An 18,248-nucleotide genomic window follows, 5' to 3' on the forward strand; every position below is an offset into this window, starting at 1 on the left:
TGTTCAGTGATCCTTTCCTCTGAGTCATATAATCTATTGTTGATCCCTTCCAGTGTATTTTTCTTTCCATTATTTTATTCTTCAGCTTTGTTTGGTTCTTCTTCATATTTCCTAACTCTGTAAAAGTTCTCAGTGTTCATTCTTCTCCCAAGTTGATGGAACAACTTTGTAATCATTACCTTGAACTATTTTGGGGGGATCTCTTTATTGAGTCAATTGCTTATCTCCACCTTGCTTAGCCCTTCTTCTGGGGTTTTATCCTGTTTCTTCATTGCATTTTGTTTTATTTTTATTTTTTTAAATTGGGGTATAGTGAGTTTACAATGTTGCGTCGTGTTTGTTCATTTTAAAACATTCTCCTGTCGCCTCATTTTGCCTGGTTCCCTATTTTTATTTCTACGTATTTGGTGAGTTGGATACATTTCCTTGCCTTGGAGAAGTGTCCTTATGCAGATGACGTCTAATGGGGTCCAGGAGCACATTATCTTCTGCCCACCAGAGGGATGTGTTCTAGGGGCACCCCCCCCATGTAAGCTGCATGGGCCCTCCTGTTTTGGGGGGGCCGTCCACTGTGGGCACGCTGACAGATGGGACACGTCCCTGGCCTGGCTTGTTGCCATACCCTGCCTTGTGTGGAGGCTGCTGGCTGCTGGGGAGTGTGGCTGGGTTCTGGGTGTCTGGCTTTGCACTGGAGGTCTTGGGGCTCATGCCAGCCTGCTGATGGGCAGGACTGGGGCCTAGGGTATCTGGTTATTTATCCCTGGGTGTCTTGAGGCTAGTGCCAGCCCACTGGTGAGGGGAGCTTGGACCTGGGGTGGCTGTGGACCAGGCATCCCAGAGCTGGTGTCAGTCTGCTGGTGGGTGGGCCCACTTCCTGGGGCTAGTGCTGGCCCACTGGTAGATAGGGCCAGACCCAGGGGCTGCTGGCTGAGGGGCTCAAGGTGCCTTGGAGCTGCTCTTAGCTTGCTAGTGGGTGGAGCTGGGTCTCAGTGTCTCTGGCTATGGGGCTTGGAGCTGGTGTTGGCTTGCTGGTGGGTGGGGCTGGGTCCCAATACAACTGGATCTGGGGCCCTGTGGGTCCTTGGGCTAATGCCATCCCCCTGGTGGGCAGAGCCTGGTCTTCAGGCTGCTGAGCAGCTAAAGAGGACCTGCAGCTACTGCCGGCCTTCTGGTAGGGGAAGCTGTGTTATTGTACAGCTAGCTGTTTGACCTTGGGTACCCCAAGAGTGATGCCAGCCAGCTGGTGGGGGGGTCATGTCCTGGCACTAAGAGAGAGGAAGGACTGAAAAATGGTGCTTGCCAGCAACAGTGTTCTTGTGGGAAAATGAGCTCTCCAAAGTGGCCACCACCAGTGTCTGTGTACCCAGCGTGGCTTCCAGTTGCCTCCGGTCTCCCTGGGAGGCTCTCCAAGATTGGCAGACAGGTCTGATACAGGCTCCACTCAAATTAGTTGAAGGATGTGAAATTTTGTGCATGACCTTTGAGAATGGATTCTCTGTTTCCCATAGCCCTCTGGCTTTCCTGAGAACAAGTATGTCTCACCTTCAAAGCCACACATTCTGAGGGCTTGTCTTTCCAGTGCAAGACTCCAGGGCTGGGTAGCACACTGTAGGACTTGGACCCCTCTCTTGAGGGAAACCTCTGCGATTTTGGTGATCCTTCTGTTCTTGGGTCACCTACCCTCGAATTTGGGCCTTGACTATACCAAATCTTCACCCTTCCTACCTGTCTCATTGTGGTTCCCTTTTTATATCTTTAGTTGTAGAAGATCTTTTTTTGCTGGTCTTCAAATTACTCTCATCTATATTCTTCAGCAATAAAAAATCTGCTTCCCATTAGCATCAATAAATTTACTTAATTGATTAACTCAGATGTTAGTAACTAATCCTATTGCTATAGAGACATAATCCTCACCACAGGCCAGCTTGGACACCTTACACTGGATGCCATGGCTGTACCCACCAGGTTGCCTTTCTCACTCTGTCTGGGCTTTAACACAGGTACTAAGCCACTCACCACCCCCTCTTCACCAGGCTTAGCCTCTGACATGCCACGCTAGAGCATGCTGACTAGGAGACGGTGTCAAGAGAGGAAGTTCAAATTATTCAGATAGTTCTGCTTTTCTGAATTTCTGTTTCGACTTCAGTGAATCAGAGAGGCAATGTAATACTATGTGCAAAGAGTAAAAAGACTTTTATGGCTCCAAAATAACCACAGATTTGGTGACAAGTCCTCAATCCAGCTGTATTTGGATGGAAAACATGACAGTGTTTCTGACGTGACTACATAGAGATTTTGTGTATCTCAGTCTATATTTTGAAATCGATCTTGGTTAGGTCTGTTTCATTCTCAGAAGCATGGTTTCATCACATTTCCTCTTTGATTACTCCTGAAAGTTCATGAGATGCTTTATTTTCTGTGTTTACAAAGGTTTTTGATTTATCTGCTCTCTCTAAAGAAATTATTTGTTATAATAATATATTTGGATAGCACTATTTATTCTTATTGCATCTCCACACTTATTAAATGATTTTGCCCTAGCAACAATAAATAGTGCAGTATCTATTAAGTCATAGGAAAGTTTTAATTACCTATGTGAAGGGACATAGTTGAGCAGAGGAGGCAGTAAAAAGCTCCATGCCTGTGTAAGTCAGGTGGATGGCTGTTTGGTGGTGCTATTTGAGAGCACCATCTTGAATTTTTGCTCCAAGATCACTCTTACACCAAAACGGTCTTCCAGCACTCTTTATAAAATTATATGGCACACTTCTAATGGTAAATTATATATATGTAATTTGTATTTCAATAAAGCTATTAAAAAAAAAAAACCTGGTCATTATGTCCCTTGGGTATCTTTTTAAGTGAATATGTGTTTAGGAAGGAGTAAGACATTGGTTTAGAGAACATAAATTGACAACTCCCTTCTTTGAACCCTGATGCCAAGAGAAGGGAGAGAAATGCTTACGGCTAGATCTGCATTGTAGATCCACTTGTGTTGGTTCCCACTTTTTACCTGGGGTGAATCTTTCTCTGCAAGGACATACTGTAAATTAGGTCCTCATACTGCCGCATGCTACCGAGAGTAAAAACTCCTGATTTATACCAAATTTGAGCAGATCTGACAGCTATTCTATTCAATATTAAGCCCCACAGTCAATCATACATAATAAAAGTGAAGCCTACATAACTCATGGAGATACAGTGAGAGCCAATTCCTTGTAAGCTGACAGAGCTTACAAACAACTAAATGGCTGTCATTTTTGAATGACCTTATATCATAAAATTTATATTTTACTTTAATATAAAGGCAACCAGGTTCTTTGCAATTTTTATAAAACTATAAGAATGAAGAATGGAGGACCTTTTTGAAGTATCTAATTTTAAAAGGTGGAGGCATTCAGATTTTAAGGAATAAAAATATATTCAAGAAAATGTTGGTATAGTGTCTGTATTATAAGAAAAAAAGGAAGAGCAGGAGGATGGGCAGCCATTTAAGTTGAAATTTTTTTCTAATTTAATGACTGTAGCCTATATTTTCTGCTAAGTTTTTGTTCAAATTATGCAAAATTATTAAAAAGACTTTATGCAAAGTACAAAGAAAACAATAGTGTACTTAAGAAGATCTAACTCTATCAACCAACCATTTTTGAGTGTTATTCTAAATTTATATTAGGTATTATGGTAAATGCTGCAAACATAGCAGAGATTAATTTAGGTCCCTGCCATTTGCAAAAATCTTGATTGGTGCAATGCAATGTTTTTTAAACTGTTTAAGGATACAAGTCCCTGAGGGATGTAAGATTCAGGGTAGCAAATTGCTGTAGGTTGAGGCAGTAAATAAAGGCCTCATGAAGTGGACTTAAAGCTAGTCCTTAAAGGAAAGATATTTTTATAGGAGGACAGAAGCTGGAAGGATTGATCGGTTAGAAATTTAATGTGAGGAAGCTCAAGCTATGTTTGAAGCACTGTAATCATTCTCTTAAACTTTTCTCTGAATCTTATTTCATGTAGAATATACTAACATTTATAATTTGCTATTTAAATACATACCATTACCCATGGTTTTATATAATCTTTAAGAGCATCTCAATAAAAAGGTATCTTTACTATTGGATGCTGTAATACCAAATTAAAATTAAATAATAACCAAACCCATGATCTCACTATCTGATATATATATATGTATTTTTTTAAATAATATTAACTTATAGTGTTTCCTTATAGATTTCCTTGCTAGTATTTTTAGGAGATTTGTATTTTTTTCTTAATCTTGGATTGCAAGGAAAAATTAACTGAGAAATCAGGAAAGTGATTTTTCTGTAAGAACTGAAGCTTACAAATAAACAGACATTACTGGTTTGAAGGAAGAAAATCTGACATGCAGAGTCCAAGTTTAAGGTTACCATTTTGCAGGAAGGAGAGGAACAGTCATGACCTCATCAGTCAGTCTTGTCTTTAGCTGTAGCTATATTATAAGCATGTATTTATGGTCCTATCTTTGGCTAATGGTGAGTCATTCTTGCAAACAAGATGTCCAAGAAATAGCAAGTTTAGGAAACAAAGGAAGTCTTTAAAATGTCAGCTTAAACATGTGATTCTGTGCAGGGCTGTTAACCCTGTTAGATGACCATAGTTTTGTCTTATTCAAATACAATCCAGCGAGGGTACCACCAGTCATTTCTCGTATCTGAATATTCACTATGCACTACAGTTACTAGTAAATACAATGAACCTTAAAATTTCACCTTTAATGAGTAAGTTTTTTATAAATATCCACAATAAACAGTAAAGAATATGAGGAATGTTGAGATTATTTTAATAAGATGATTTCAGAAATTTCCAAGAACTCTAATTTCTTTTTCCCAGATCCAGAAGGTTGCTATCTGAAGGGAAAGGAAATGGAATTTAGAAACATTACCCTTTGAATCTTATATCGTAGGAAAATACAGTAAATAAAATTTAAAATCTGTTTTTGACAGTGTTTCTAATGGTATTTTTCTATGCATCATAGTATCATTCTTAGGATATAATATTTGTCTCTGACTTAACGAATTAATTTCTGTGATTTAGCAAATTCAGTCTGTTCCTATAGACATGCAAATATAAGTTGGATTAATTCTTGATCTCATTGCTTTTTATGTATTATTCCAATGCCCATGTATCACCATAATCAAATTCTATTATACCACCTCCTTTTACTGAAAGTAATTTGAAGATCTAAAAAATAGTTATTTACTCCAGGATATAACTATTTTAGAGTTATTTATATTTTAAGTGTATGTTTTTAATGGTTTATTTGTAGATTTCAGTATTCTCAATTCATACATTATAAGAAGTAGGTTTAGGAAATCGCTAAAAATAGCTTTAAGAATTGTAATAAGCAAGATGCATTTTAATAAAAGTATAAAAATGATTTATCACTCAAATCAGGCTATATTTAATATTCTCACTTGTCTTGTGGAAGCTGACACATCACTTTTTCTTTCACATTTTCTTTCTCAAAGCCCCTGAAGCGATCTGTTTTCAGAAGGTCAAGAAGGAAGAATGCTGTCTGCAGCATCATTCTGATTTTAAACCTCAAAGTACATCTGCTCTGGATTCTAGAAAACATTTTTAACTAATAAAATGCTTCATCTGTTAAATTTGCTGTGATTCCATGGTCACATTTCCAATGAACACTGGGAAATTTGAGAAACTGGCATAAAATGGTAGTTAAATGTACACACATTTTGAAAACTTTCTTAAGTGACATCAGGTTTTTAACTGCATTACAATGAAAGAATGGGGACCACTTTTCCTAAAAGTCGGTAAAATATCTAAAAGAAAGATTTAGTAAGTCAATGTGACTCCTTGACTTACTAATAAACCACATGGCTATTTCCACATGATTGACATGTTGCTTTCTTAATTTCACCTTCTCAAAACTAATAGCTTGTTTAAAGAGTGAACAAGCAACATTTTCCACGTATGTTGTACAAAGAAGAGCACATGAAACATCTGTATACAATGAGGTCCTCAGTGTTCATTAGGAAGTCACCAAGCCAGGAACTGGGGACAGACATGGCTACGTAGTTAAGATGGCCACTAGGGAGAAGTCAAAGCTATGGTGCCATTTATCTCAAATTCCCACAAGTGATTCTCGACATAACTGGTAACTGCAAACACATCTTTTTTCTGCATAAGAAGCTAAACATACATAAAATAAAAACAGTGCTTAGCAGAGCTGAACTTCTGTTTTTTCTGAAGATGTTTGCAGTGTGCATGGCACAACTATGGACCCAACCATCAGACTCAAAAACTGGCCAGATGGGAAGATCCTGAAGAAGGCAAAGTCAGGGGAAAATGTGAACTCAAAGAGTAAATACCATAGGGAAGACTACTATGAATAATGGTTTTAGAGTAAGAACTAGCTTACTTGCGAACTTAACCTTGGCTTATAAGTTAGTATAAGGGTAAAGAAAGGTCCCCCCCTTTCCTTGTCATTGTTTCCCTGAGTGGTTAGGAGTTTGGGCTGTGCGATCTTGGCCAAATTATCCAATCTGTGTGATTCCAAGTGTCTTCGTTTATAAAACAAGGGTAATACAACTTCTTTCTTAGACCTTTATGAAGATTCATTATGATAAACTTGGCAAAGGGTCTATGATATTACCTTGCCCATAGCAAACACTCAATAAATGTTTACGTTACGGTTGTGGTGTTGTGCTTGCGGTTGCCATTGGCTGGTTCGTGACACACATATTTGTTGTGATCTGCACCCCAGAGCCTATCGCCAAACAAGGAGAAGTGACAGTTCTTTCCTACTTTATTCAGGCCTTTCCTGCAGGACTTCTCAGAGAGGTTTCCTTCTACTTGCGTATCCATCTTTCTAACTAAACTTTGAAGTGCAGAAAGGAGAGAAAAAAGAAATTTCCTCTTCATTTTTATGTTCATGGTTTCTGTCATATTGTTGTTGAACGAAGGGCTTAAATAACACATATTTATTTGTATATGTGAACATTACATTTGCCGCTTGGTTTTGTGACTTCATGCAGGGCATTTAATCATATTAAACCTCAATTTCCTTGTTATGAATAAAGACAATAAATGCCTCTTCAATATACCTCAAAAAGTTTGAGGGTTAAATAATATAAAACATGAGGAAACATTTTTTAAATTGTAAAATATTATATAGACATCAGTGGTATAAAAATTAAACCATCACACAAAAGACTCAAATTACCTATCTTGCTATTTATCTTTTCTTGGCCAAAAGAACGTTTTTTCAAGTAAAATATAAAAATGACAAATACAAAGTTTATCTGAGAAGATCTTCTAGTATATGACTTAAAAGTAGATTAGAAACCTAATAGCAGGTAGATACATTATGAATTGACCACATGAACAAACCGATCACGAGAAATGGGTACATGTTAATAGCGGTAGACTGAAGGTAAGATCCTGTGCAATAAATTTACCAAGGGCTTGTATTTAGTTATTTATTTATCTACAGCAGGTAGACAGGTTTTTACAGATAAAGTGGATTCTCAATAAGTATTCTTTGTAACGGAACAGAACTTTAGTGTTACACCTAAAATATAATGCAGATGGGAGGCATTTGAAACCAGTTAAGAAGAGGAGAAAGTTGATTGATTCAAATGAAGTTGTCCCCAAGATGTGTGTCTGGGAGTGAGCCGTTAATGATGGCCCTGGCAAGTCTCTGGCAAGTCTCTGGCAAGTTGATGGTAAGCTCAGGGCTGACTGTTTCATCTGCTGTTAAGATTTGATTTTTTTTTCCCCTAGGAGCATAGAAAGTTGAGCGCCCATGGAGGGTGAGGGAAGTAGAGTGAAGAGGATACATAAACAGCTTGAAGAGTTCTGAATTAAAGGCACTGAAATGTCCATTACTGAAGATGTTCAAGGCTACTTTCCCATATCTTTGGCCACTGAATTAACTGTAACTGGCAGTGGCAGAGGCTAAGATGCACATTTTCTCATCTCCACGGCCAGGAGTAAGTAAGTAAGTACCTCTTCTTTGCGGTACTGCTACTGTTTCCGGAAGAAAGCCCCCAGGTAAGTCTGTCTTCCGCTCTGTGCTGCAGGCGATGACTAGGCGTAAAACTGCATTCACTGAAATGGCCTCTGCTTTCCCCTGGATGCTGGGCCACCAGAAGGACATCAGAGTATCTGTCAGAAGCTAGTGGCTAAAACCCAGGTGACTCTGTAGTTAATACCTGACAACCCAATATCTACCTGTGTCTCTTGGGCAAGTTAACTTTTGGGGCCACAAAATTCTCATACGTAAAATGGGGATAATAATAGTATACATCTCACTAGGTCCTTTTGAAAAATTAAATGAGTTAATCCCTGTAAAACGTTTAGAATGTTGGCTGGTCTGTGTCAATGGTCATTAGGTTATAGCAAATACAAGTAGCTTTTCCAAGGAAAAATTACCTCCTAGTCATTTGGTTTCAGATAGCAACATGTCAGAGAATTAAGTATGTCTCTTTATTCAGATATCAGGGATACTAGTTAGCCAATGTTGTACCAAAGCCTGATTTAGCACCAAGTAAAACCTGGTCTGTATCTCATGTTACAAGTTAACTTTGAAAAACTATGTTTAAAGAGGGGGATAGATGAGTTTTCAATTTCTTCCACATCTACCTTTTCCCTTAAAGCAAATGCCTTTGTGTAACTCATCCAGCCCTATTGAAGAGGAGGATTTAGAGGCAGATGGCAATTCTAAGCAATAGATTAATTGTAATTCATCATAATTGACTTTTAATAATCCTTGAGATAATCACAAAATCAAAGCTGAACAAGGCTTTTTGATCACTGAGTTTCAAATTCACACTTTGCACTTGGAGAAAAGTGTCTCCATTTGGACTCCTTAATTATATACCATACCTTATCTTTTCACTTTGAGAGGAGAGTCCAGAATAGGAATCCGGGTCCTTAGCTATTTCTGCCCACAGCACATACTGCCCTGTGCTTGCTCTGGGAGTGAGACAGCTAAAGGCAGTTCGGGACAAGGGTCCTGATGCCTGTGCTTTGCCAAAGGTCATCCAACTCACTCACAGGCGCTTCGTTAAACTCACTCCAGCCACTGGACAGCCATCAAGCCCATAGGTACAGTTTTAGCAACACAAACGGATGTGAAGCTTCTTTGTTTCCAAAGAATAATACAATTAACGTGCATGCAAACTTCTTACTGACCTTTAATTCTCTTGATTTATTCAATTGTGATCCAGAATTAAAGTTACCTCAACTTTACAATCATCATATCACTATCTCCAGCTAATTGCAGTGGATTTTGAATAATTGGGCCACCCTCGTGACAATGCTGAGGTTTTTTTCAATTCAGATTTAGAATGAGATGATGACAAATACAAAAGTAACTGGACATAATGGATTTTATTTCCCAATATATGACAAAAATCCAATCCAACACAGAGTAACTGCACACACCAACATTTGCAGACGGCCCCAGCACGCATAAGGCGGACAGCTAGCCAGGGGAAATGTGGTGGCCCAGATAGTGCAAATGGCAATTTTGGCCTGCGGTAAACAGGCAGCACGCTGTCACATTTCAGATGACAGAACAAGAGGCTATCCGGGGCCGTGACATTTTTCTAAGCTGTACTCATGCAATTTGAGACTTCCACGATTCCTCACAAAGAGGATATCACATTCTGACTCGACCATCTTAGAAAAGAGAACTAGATTATGGCTTTACATGCCCAGGAAGTGGGAATGGGGAGTGTTATTATTGGTTTAAATAGTGAAGAGAGTGTATTTATATATTGTTGAAAAATAAAATAAAATGTGCATGGGTGTGTGCACAAAACATACACATTGTAAGTCAACTATAATTTAACTGTAAGTAAATAAATAAATAAATATGTATAAATATATACATAAATGCCCACTGGAAGAAAAAAAAGAAAAATGTAAAGTGATTGCAAATTAAGAAAAATATATACTTTTTCCCACTTAAGTTGATATAATGCTTTATTTATGATAAGCTTACTTAGAAGTGACATACGCCAAGGAGGACGATATTTAGTATTTTGTTTTTATTCATTCTTCTCCATAAAGTTGAGTTTACAATGCATAGGAATTCTCTTCACAGCTTAACCAAAGAATTCTAAAAAGGAAAGATTGTCAGTTCTTTATAAACGATGCAAATTCCGGTATGATACTTAGTGAAGCCTTGGATCTTGAATAAGAAATTTTCATAAATTAAAAAAAAAATGTATTCCTTAAAATAATAAAAGCCCAATCCTCAACAAAAGAATAGCAATACACTGCATCATTTACATGATAATCCATTTCTAATTTGCCAAGTGATTTTAGCATAGTCTAATATATCTAAGTTAGGCTGGTGTCTCTAAGTGATTTCTGTGGTCCCTTGAAAGAAAAAAAAGTCCTATTCATATCTAAATAAGGCAGTAGGACTTCTTTGAAATCAATCTGAAGGCCTTTTCTAAAGTAGGGTGCTGGTTCAGTTCAGAACAGACCCTTTTATTCTCTGGAGCACGCTTTCATTTCCAGGACTTCCATAAGTGAAATCTCTCTGTGACTTGCATGGTTCTGTTATCAGCCATTGATTCTTCACCTCGTGAGCAGAGACAGCTGCTTTCAGTGGTCTCCTTAAATATTAATTATTCCAATCTTTGAACCAGGTCAGATTTCGATGCATCCTGCTTTCTCTGTCATTTTAAGATGTATCTGAAATTGCCTGAGCTTGCTGAATCTTTCAGCTCCAGAGTTTTTCTTTAACAATAGTCTTTTTTTTTTTTTTTTTTTTATGGGTGAGGACAGAAAGCATGAATCTTTGAGACTGAAAACGACATGCATAGGTGAATAGTGTTTTGGTAAAACTCTGTAACTCATCTTCGTTGTGTCTACATGACAGCCTTACCTTGAAAAGAAGTTCACAGACTTTTACTTTCATTTTGCTCGCCTTTGTTCATTAAAATTCAGTAAAGTCTTGGAATCAAGTTTTCATTTATTTTATTTACTTATTTATATGTACAAATCCACATCTCAGGAAGAGCTCCCTAACAAAGGCATTACTCCATTTCTCACCAGATCTCCACTGAAGTGAATTGGCCTTTTTGGTTTTTTTTTGGTCCAGTTCATGACACACATATTTGTTATGATATGCACCCCAAATCTTATCATTGAACAAGGAGAAGTGTCTATTCTTTCCTACTTTATTCAGGCCTTTCCTACAGGACTTCTCAGAGAGGTTTTTTTTTTCTACTTACTTACACATCTTTCTAACTAAACTTTGAGTTGCAGAAAAGAGAGAAAAAAATTTCCTCTTCATTTTTATGTTCATGGTTTCTGTCATATTGTTGTTGAACAAAGGACTCAAATAACACATATTCTTTGTATATGCAAACATTACATTTGCTGCTTGGTTTTGTGGTTTCATGCAGGGTATTTAATCATATTAAACCTCAAATTCCCTGTTATAAATAAAGACAATAATGCCTCCTCAATATACCTCAAAAAGCTTGAGGGTTAAATAATATAAAACATGAGGAAACACTTTTTAAATTGTAAAATATTATATAGACATCAGTGGTATTAAAATTAAACCATCACACAAAAGACTCAAATTATCTATCTTGCTATTTATCTTTTCTTGGCCAAAAGAACATTTTTTTCAAGTAAGTTTTAAAGATGACAAATACAAAGTTTATCTGAGAAGATCTTCTAGTGTATGACTTAAAAGTAGATTAGAAACCTAATAGCAGGTAGATATATTATGAATTGACCACCTGAACAAACCAATCACTAGAAATGAAATCAAATTAGCAATAACCTCCCTACAAACAAAAGTCCAGGACCAGATGGCTTCACTGGAGAATTTTATGAAACATACAAATGAGAGCTCATACCAATCCTTCCCAAACTCTTTCAAAAGATTGAAAAGGAAGACGTACTCTCAAACTCATTCCATGAAGCACCATCACCCTGATACCAAAACCAGACAAAGACACTACCAAAAAAGAAAATTACAGGCCAATACCATTGATAAACACAGATGTAAAATTCCTCAACAGAATATTAGCAAGCAAACAGAATCCAACAACACTTAAAAAGGTGAGAAAATTATACACTATGATCATTGGGTTCATCCCAGGGACACAAGGATGGTTCAACATATGCAAATTAACCAACATAATACACCACATCAACAAGAAAAAGGGCAAAAATCACATGATCATCTCAATACATGGAGAAAAAGCTTTTGATAAAATTCAACATCTATTTATGATAAAACCTCTAACCAAAGTGGGTATACAGGGGACATGTTTCAACATAATAAAAGCTATTTATGACAAACCCACAACCAGCATAATACTCAGTGGTTAAAAGCTGAAAGCCTTTCCACTAAAATCTGGTACAAGACAAGGATGCCCATTGTCACCACTTCTATTCAATATAGTATTGGAAATCCTAGTCATAAAATCAGACAAGAAAAAGAAAAAAGGGATCCAAATTGGAAGACAAGAAGTGAAACTGTCATTATATGCAGATGACATGATACTGTATATAGAAAACCCTAAAGATGCCACACAAAAACTACTAGAGCTGATAACAGGACATGGCCAGGTAGCAGGAGACAAGTTTAACATGCAGAATTCAGTTGCATTTCTTTAGACTACCAATGAAGTATCAGAAAAGGAAAGTAAAGAAACAATCCCTTTTAAAATTACATCCAAAAAAATAAAGTACTTAGGAATAAATCTGACCAAGGAAGTGAAAGACTTATACATGGAAAACAACAAAACATTGACTGAGGAAATTAAAGATGACTTAAAGAAATGGAAAGATATCCCATGTTCTTGAATTGGAAGAATTAATATTATTAAAATGGTCATACTGCCCAAAGAAACCTACAGATGTAATACATTCCCTATCAAATTACCTGAACATTTTTCACAAAACTAGAACTAATAATCCTAAAATGTATATGGAATCACAAAAAACTCAGACTTACCAGAGCAATACTGAAGAAAAAGAATGAAGCCAGAGGAATAACCCCCCGAGACTTCAGGCAATACCAGAGAGCTACAGTCATCGAAACAGCATGATATTGGTACAAAAACAGACATATGGATCAATGGAACAGAATAGAGAGCCCAGAAATGACTCCACAAACTTTTGGTCAATTAATCTTTGACGAAGGAGGCAAGAATATACAATGGAATAAAGACAGTCTCTTCAGCAAATGGTGTTGGGATAACTGGACAGCTGCATGTATCTCAGTGAAGTTAGAACACTCCCTCACACCATACACAAAAATAAACTCAAAATGGCTTGAAGACTTACACATAAGACAAGACAAAATAAATCTCCTAGAAGGAAACATAGGCAAAACATTATCTCACATACATCTCAGCAATGTTCTCTTAGGGCAGTCTACCCAAGCAATAGAAATAAAAGCAAAACTAAACAAATGGGACCTAATTAAACTTACAAGCTTTTGCAGAGCAAAGGAAACCATAAGCAAAACAAAACGACAACCTACAGAATGGGAGAAAATATTTGCAAAAGATGAAACTGACAAAAGCTTGATCTCCAGAATATATAAACAGCTCATATGACTTAATAAGAAAAAAACAAATAACCCAATCCAAAAATGGGCAGAAGATCTAAACAAGCAATTCTCCAAGGAAGACATACAAATGACTAACAGACACATGAAAAAATGCTTAATATCACTAATTATCAGAGAAATGCAAATCAAAATTACAATGAGGTATCACCTCACACCAGTCAGAATGGCCATCATTCAAAAGCCCACAGATGATAAAAGCTGGAGAGGCTGTGCAGAAAAGGGGAACCCTCCTACACTGCTGGTGGGAATGCAATTTGGTGCAGCCACTGTGGAAAACAGTATGGAGACTTCTCAAAAGACTAGGAATAGACTTACCATATGACCCAGCAATCCCATTCCTGGGCATATATCCAGAGGGAATCTTAATTCAGAAAGACACCTGCACCCCAATGCTCATAGCAGCACTATTTACAGTAGCCTAGACATGGAAACAATCTAAATGTCCATTGACAGATGGCTGGATAAAGAAAATGCAGTACATTTATACAATGGAATACTACTCAGATGTAAAAAATGATAAAATAATGCCATTTGCAGCAAAGTGGATGGCCCTGGAGAATGTCATTCTAAGTGAAGTAAACCAGAAAGAGAAAGAAAAGTACCATATGAGATCACTTATATGTGGAATCTGGGAAAAAAAAAAAAAGACAAATGAACTTGTATATGAAACAGAAACAGACTCACTGACATAGAATACAGGCTTGTGGTTGCCAGTGGGGAGGAGAGTGGGAAGGGATAAACTGGGAGTTCAAGATTTGCAGACACTGACTGGTATGTATAAAATAGATAAACAAGCTTATACTGTACAGCACAGGGAAATATATTCAATACCTTGCAGTAGCTTAAGGTGAAAAAGACTATGAAAATGAATGTGTGCATATTCACGTATGACAAAAGAATTGTGCTGTACACCAGAAATTGACACAACATTGTAAATTTATACCTCAAAAAAAACTTAGGCCATAGTATAAAGAGTGCGTGTCTTACATCAGCAAACTCATGCTAAAATATTCTATTTTTGTAAGATAAATATCACCAAAATTTTACATATACTGCAAGTTTATACCATATATTTACATGGCTCTTTCCTAGGTACTTAAAACTTTCACACTGTGCACCTCCACACTTTAAACAAGCTTTGCAGGGATTTGAAGCCACATCACTGTCAGAATAGTGTGTGCAGTGCCGTAATACAAAAAGGAATTTTGAAAGCTACTCGGTGAACACCAAACATTGTTTCTGTAAAAAATGGTTCTGGTGCATTTGTTGGCAGACACCTATCCACTGCATGTCAGAAGCAGGGCCATTTGGATATACTCTTTCGTTCTGAGAAGCCCCCAATGTCCCTTCCACGTTCACTATCATACAGTTCACTAAAACATGACTATCCACTAAAAAAAATTCACATTTTCTTTTGGCAGTGCATCAGGTTTTTGGCATATTACTGGTTTGGGTGTTTCTAGGATATTAAACTTTTAAATATTCAACTAGTTTTCAACTCTTATATGCCTTAACTGGATGCTTATAATCAGATTCATCAGCTTTCAACAAGTAAATCTGCTAACACTAAATCTAATAACCTTAAATTAGTATTTTCCCCCAACAAGCAACAGAAAAAGCTGATTCCTTTACCATTCTCCAAATCTAAACCTGAATGGTTTCACTTGGTAACTCAATTGAGAACACTTAATATCGATATCAAGAAAAATTATCATTAATTTAGTTATTTTAAGTTGCACTGATTTAACCATTACATCACAGTGCACATAATACATAAAACAAGATGAGGTCTAATTATATTTTCTACATTAATTAGCAGTTTTACAGATTAATTCCCTAGTAAATTTAGTCTGAAACAATTGCCAATTATCCTTAAATGTGACTTAATTTAAACATTAGTGCTTCATCTTATTTTATGCCTGTACTTTAAATAAGGTTTTAAGTTGAAATATATAATTTAAAGAATAATCAAATTATTTAACCAAGATTTTTGTGCAATAACATTTTTCATTCTGAGAAGAAAAAGTACGTCTCTGTATGGAAAGCAGAGTCTTTTGACAATAACAAAATAGCCCCAGAGGGATGTTCCAAGAGTTGGAAATATACTCATGGATATATTTTACATATATAAAGACTAGGGGTCAGCAAACTATGATCTCCAGGTTCAAATTCAGCCTCATACTTGTTTTTGTAAATAAAGTTTTATTGGAACACACCAACATTTATTTTGTGCTTATTATCTATTGCTGATTCCATACTACAACAGCAGATTTGAGTAATTGTTACAGGAAACCATATGGTCCAAAATGCTTAAAATATTTACTCCCTGACTCATCAGAGAAAAGTGTGCCAACACGTGCTCTAGAGAGAAAGACACATCTATGTCCCTCTAACCTTCAATTCCCTATATTTTCCTTAATAAGGAGAAATCTAGGTTCTCAGATATTTGTCCCTTGGTCTAATTGAGAGCTAAGCAGAAGATGGTAGATTTTTATTCTATTGAACATTCTGTATCTGGAATTGATTCTAGAGGCCACAGTGTATGGCCAGAGCAGCACAGATTAACTAAAGACTATCATTTAGTTTAACACAGCACCAACACCGTTTATTCACTTAACAAATATTCACTCAGCACCTATTATGTGTCAGGTGCCATTTCCATGAGTTCGGGCTATGTTCATGAACAAAGCTGACAAAGATCCATGCCTCACTGAGCTTACACTTTAGCAGGGAAAGCTATAATAAATAAATGAATGTTTTCAAAGGATTGAAAGTGACAATTGCTAAAGAAAAAAGAAAATGGGCAGCACTGTAAAGCGACTGGGGATGCCGAAACAGGGACTGGGGCAGATGAGGGCATTTTGCCACATTAAGTAAGATAGATGGATAGATGGGCAAATAAGATGCTGCAGAAGTGAACAGTTTATTCTGCACTTGCAGCCAGAAGTAAGATAGAAACCGCATAAGGCTAGTAGATAAAGAACAAGTGACTTGCCCTTCTCCCAGGTACGCATTTACATTCAGCCATTTCTTGGGGTTGAAGTGACGGCCCGTTAAAACCTTTGCCTGCTATTTGCGTTTTCTCAGTGAGACCATCAGCCGGGTCGTCAGTCCTGTTCACAGTGAGGTTTGCTTCTTCCCTTAATCTTTGTAACTCACCCCTATTTAACACATTATTTTCCATCAAGTCAGCAAATATGCGACCCAGCACATTCCTTGCAATCAACTTCACCACGTTGACCTAATCTTTTTGGCTCTGTAAGAATGATAGGATTTTAGATATGGACAGGGGCTTAGATATCAAATTAAGAAAAACAAATCTCCTGAAAAGCTTGATAAGCAGAGCTTCCTGCACCCCATTCTCAGAAATTCTGATTTGATAGATCAGGGTGGAGCCCACGAATTTATATTTATAACAATTTCTGAGGTGGTACCAAAGCTGCTGGTCTGAGGACCACACTTAGACGAACAGCTATCTTGTTCAATCTTCTACTTTTGTACAGTTGGGGAAACTGAGGTCCAGAGAAGTGACGCAATTTCACTGTGTAAGTCAGTGAGAGCTGACTCAGTTTAGTCTTCGTATCACCCACGATCCCTTCACCTCCTGGCATTTTTATCAATACCTAATTTAAAAACGCATTATACTTCAATATGTATGGTAAAATATAAACATATTATACCTGTAAAAGTATGCATTTTTTAACATTTTTTATTGATTTATAATAATTTTACAACGTTGTGTCAAATTCCAGTGTAGAGCACAACTTTTCAGTTATACATGAACATATATATATTCATTGTCACATGTTTTTCTCTGTGAGCTACCATAAGATCTTGTATATATTGCCCTGCGCTATACCATATAATCTTGTTTATCTATTCTACAATTTTGAAATCCCAGTCTATCCCTTCCCACCCTCCACCCCCTTGGCAGCCACAAGAATGCATTTTTGCTTCCATGGGCAGAACTGGCAGGGCGGAGCTGTACGCAAAGATTGCACACACAAGTATCTGGTTTGCTCGCTGCTATAAATGAAAGTTCACACAGAGAGCAGAAACAGGGAGGACACTCAAGTTACTCTGCGTTTCAACTGCATGGTCTTTCACCCTGACAAGAGAACATTCATAAAATGGGTGAGGATTCTGGGTCCAAAGAAAATGAACCCAAAGAAAAGCCTAAAACCACAAGGAAGTTTCAAGAACATAGGTCCAGATTTTCTATATTTTCCTTTTTCCCAAGAAGCTGTAACATATTACCTAAAACACTTTGTTAGTATGACCATCACTGTGCCCAAGCCGCCATCACTTACATTTCCAGAGTGGGACAGTTGTGTCTGGTGAGTGCCTCCCTCGTGGCTCCTGCCCCGCCCCCTTTCTCCTGAGCTGTTTCTCGCCCAGTACACAGCCATGAACAGCAGAAAAACTGCAGCATCCCACCAGCCATTGCTGCTCCAGCTCCCCGGGAAGGGAAAGCAGCCTTCTTGCTTTGCTCTCTGTGGACCAGCGTGCTAACATTACCTAAATGGGAAACTGCAGCTTCTCAGATTTTCTTGTTCTTTGCCAGGATAGAACTTGACTCCTCCTCTGACATAAAGCTTCTCTCCTTTGGAAAACAGGAAGCAGATACTGCCTT

The 18,248-nt window shown here is 37.4% G+C and overlaps 1 protein-coding gene across 4 annotated transcripts in view; it reads right to left on the reverse strand.

Moving 5' to 3' along the window:
• The window catches only part of LOC141578917 (uncharacterized), a 57,017-nt gene extending 38,769 nt beyond the window's left edge, over positions 1-18,248 (reverse strand). For 2 of the 4 annotated variants that reach the window (XM_074372958.1, XM_074372959.1), the window contains exon 1: positions 17,926-18,232. In XM_074372958.1, coding sequence (XP_074229059.1) covers positions 17,926-18,130 — 205 coding nt within the window. In that variant the 5' untranslated portion in view covers positions 18,131-18,232. Of the gene's footprint in view, positions 1-17,925 lie in introns of all 4 variants that reach the window. The other 2 variants (XR_012509811.1, XR_012509810.1) reach the window with 2 other exon arrangements.

The sequence above is a fragment of the Camelus bactrianus genome, chromosome 10 (genome assembly GCF_048773025.1).
Source record: "Camelus bactrianus isolate YW-2024 breed Bactrian camel chromosome 10, ASM4877302v1, whole genome shotgun sequence".
Classification (NCBI taxonomy): Eukaryota; Metazoa; Chordata; class Mammalia; order Artiodactyla; family Camelidae; genus Camelus; species Camelus bactrianus.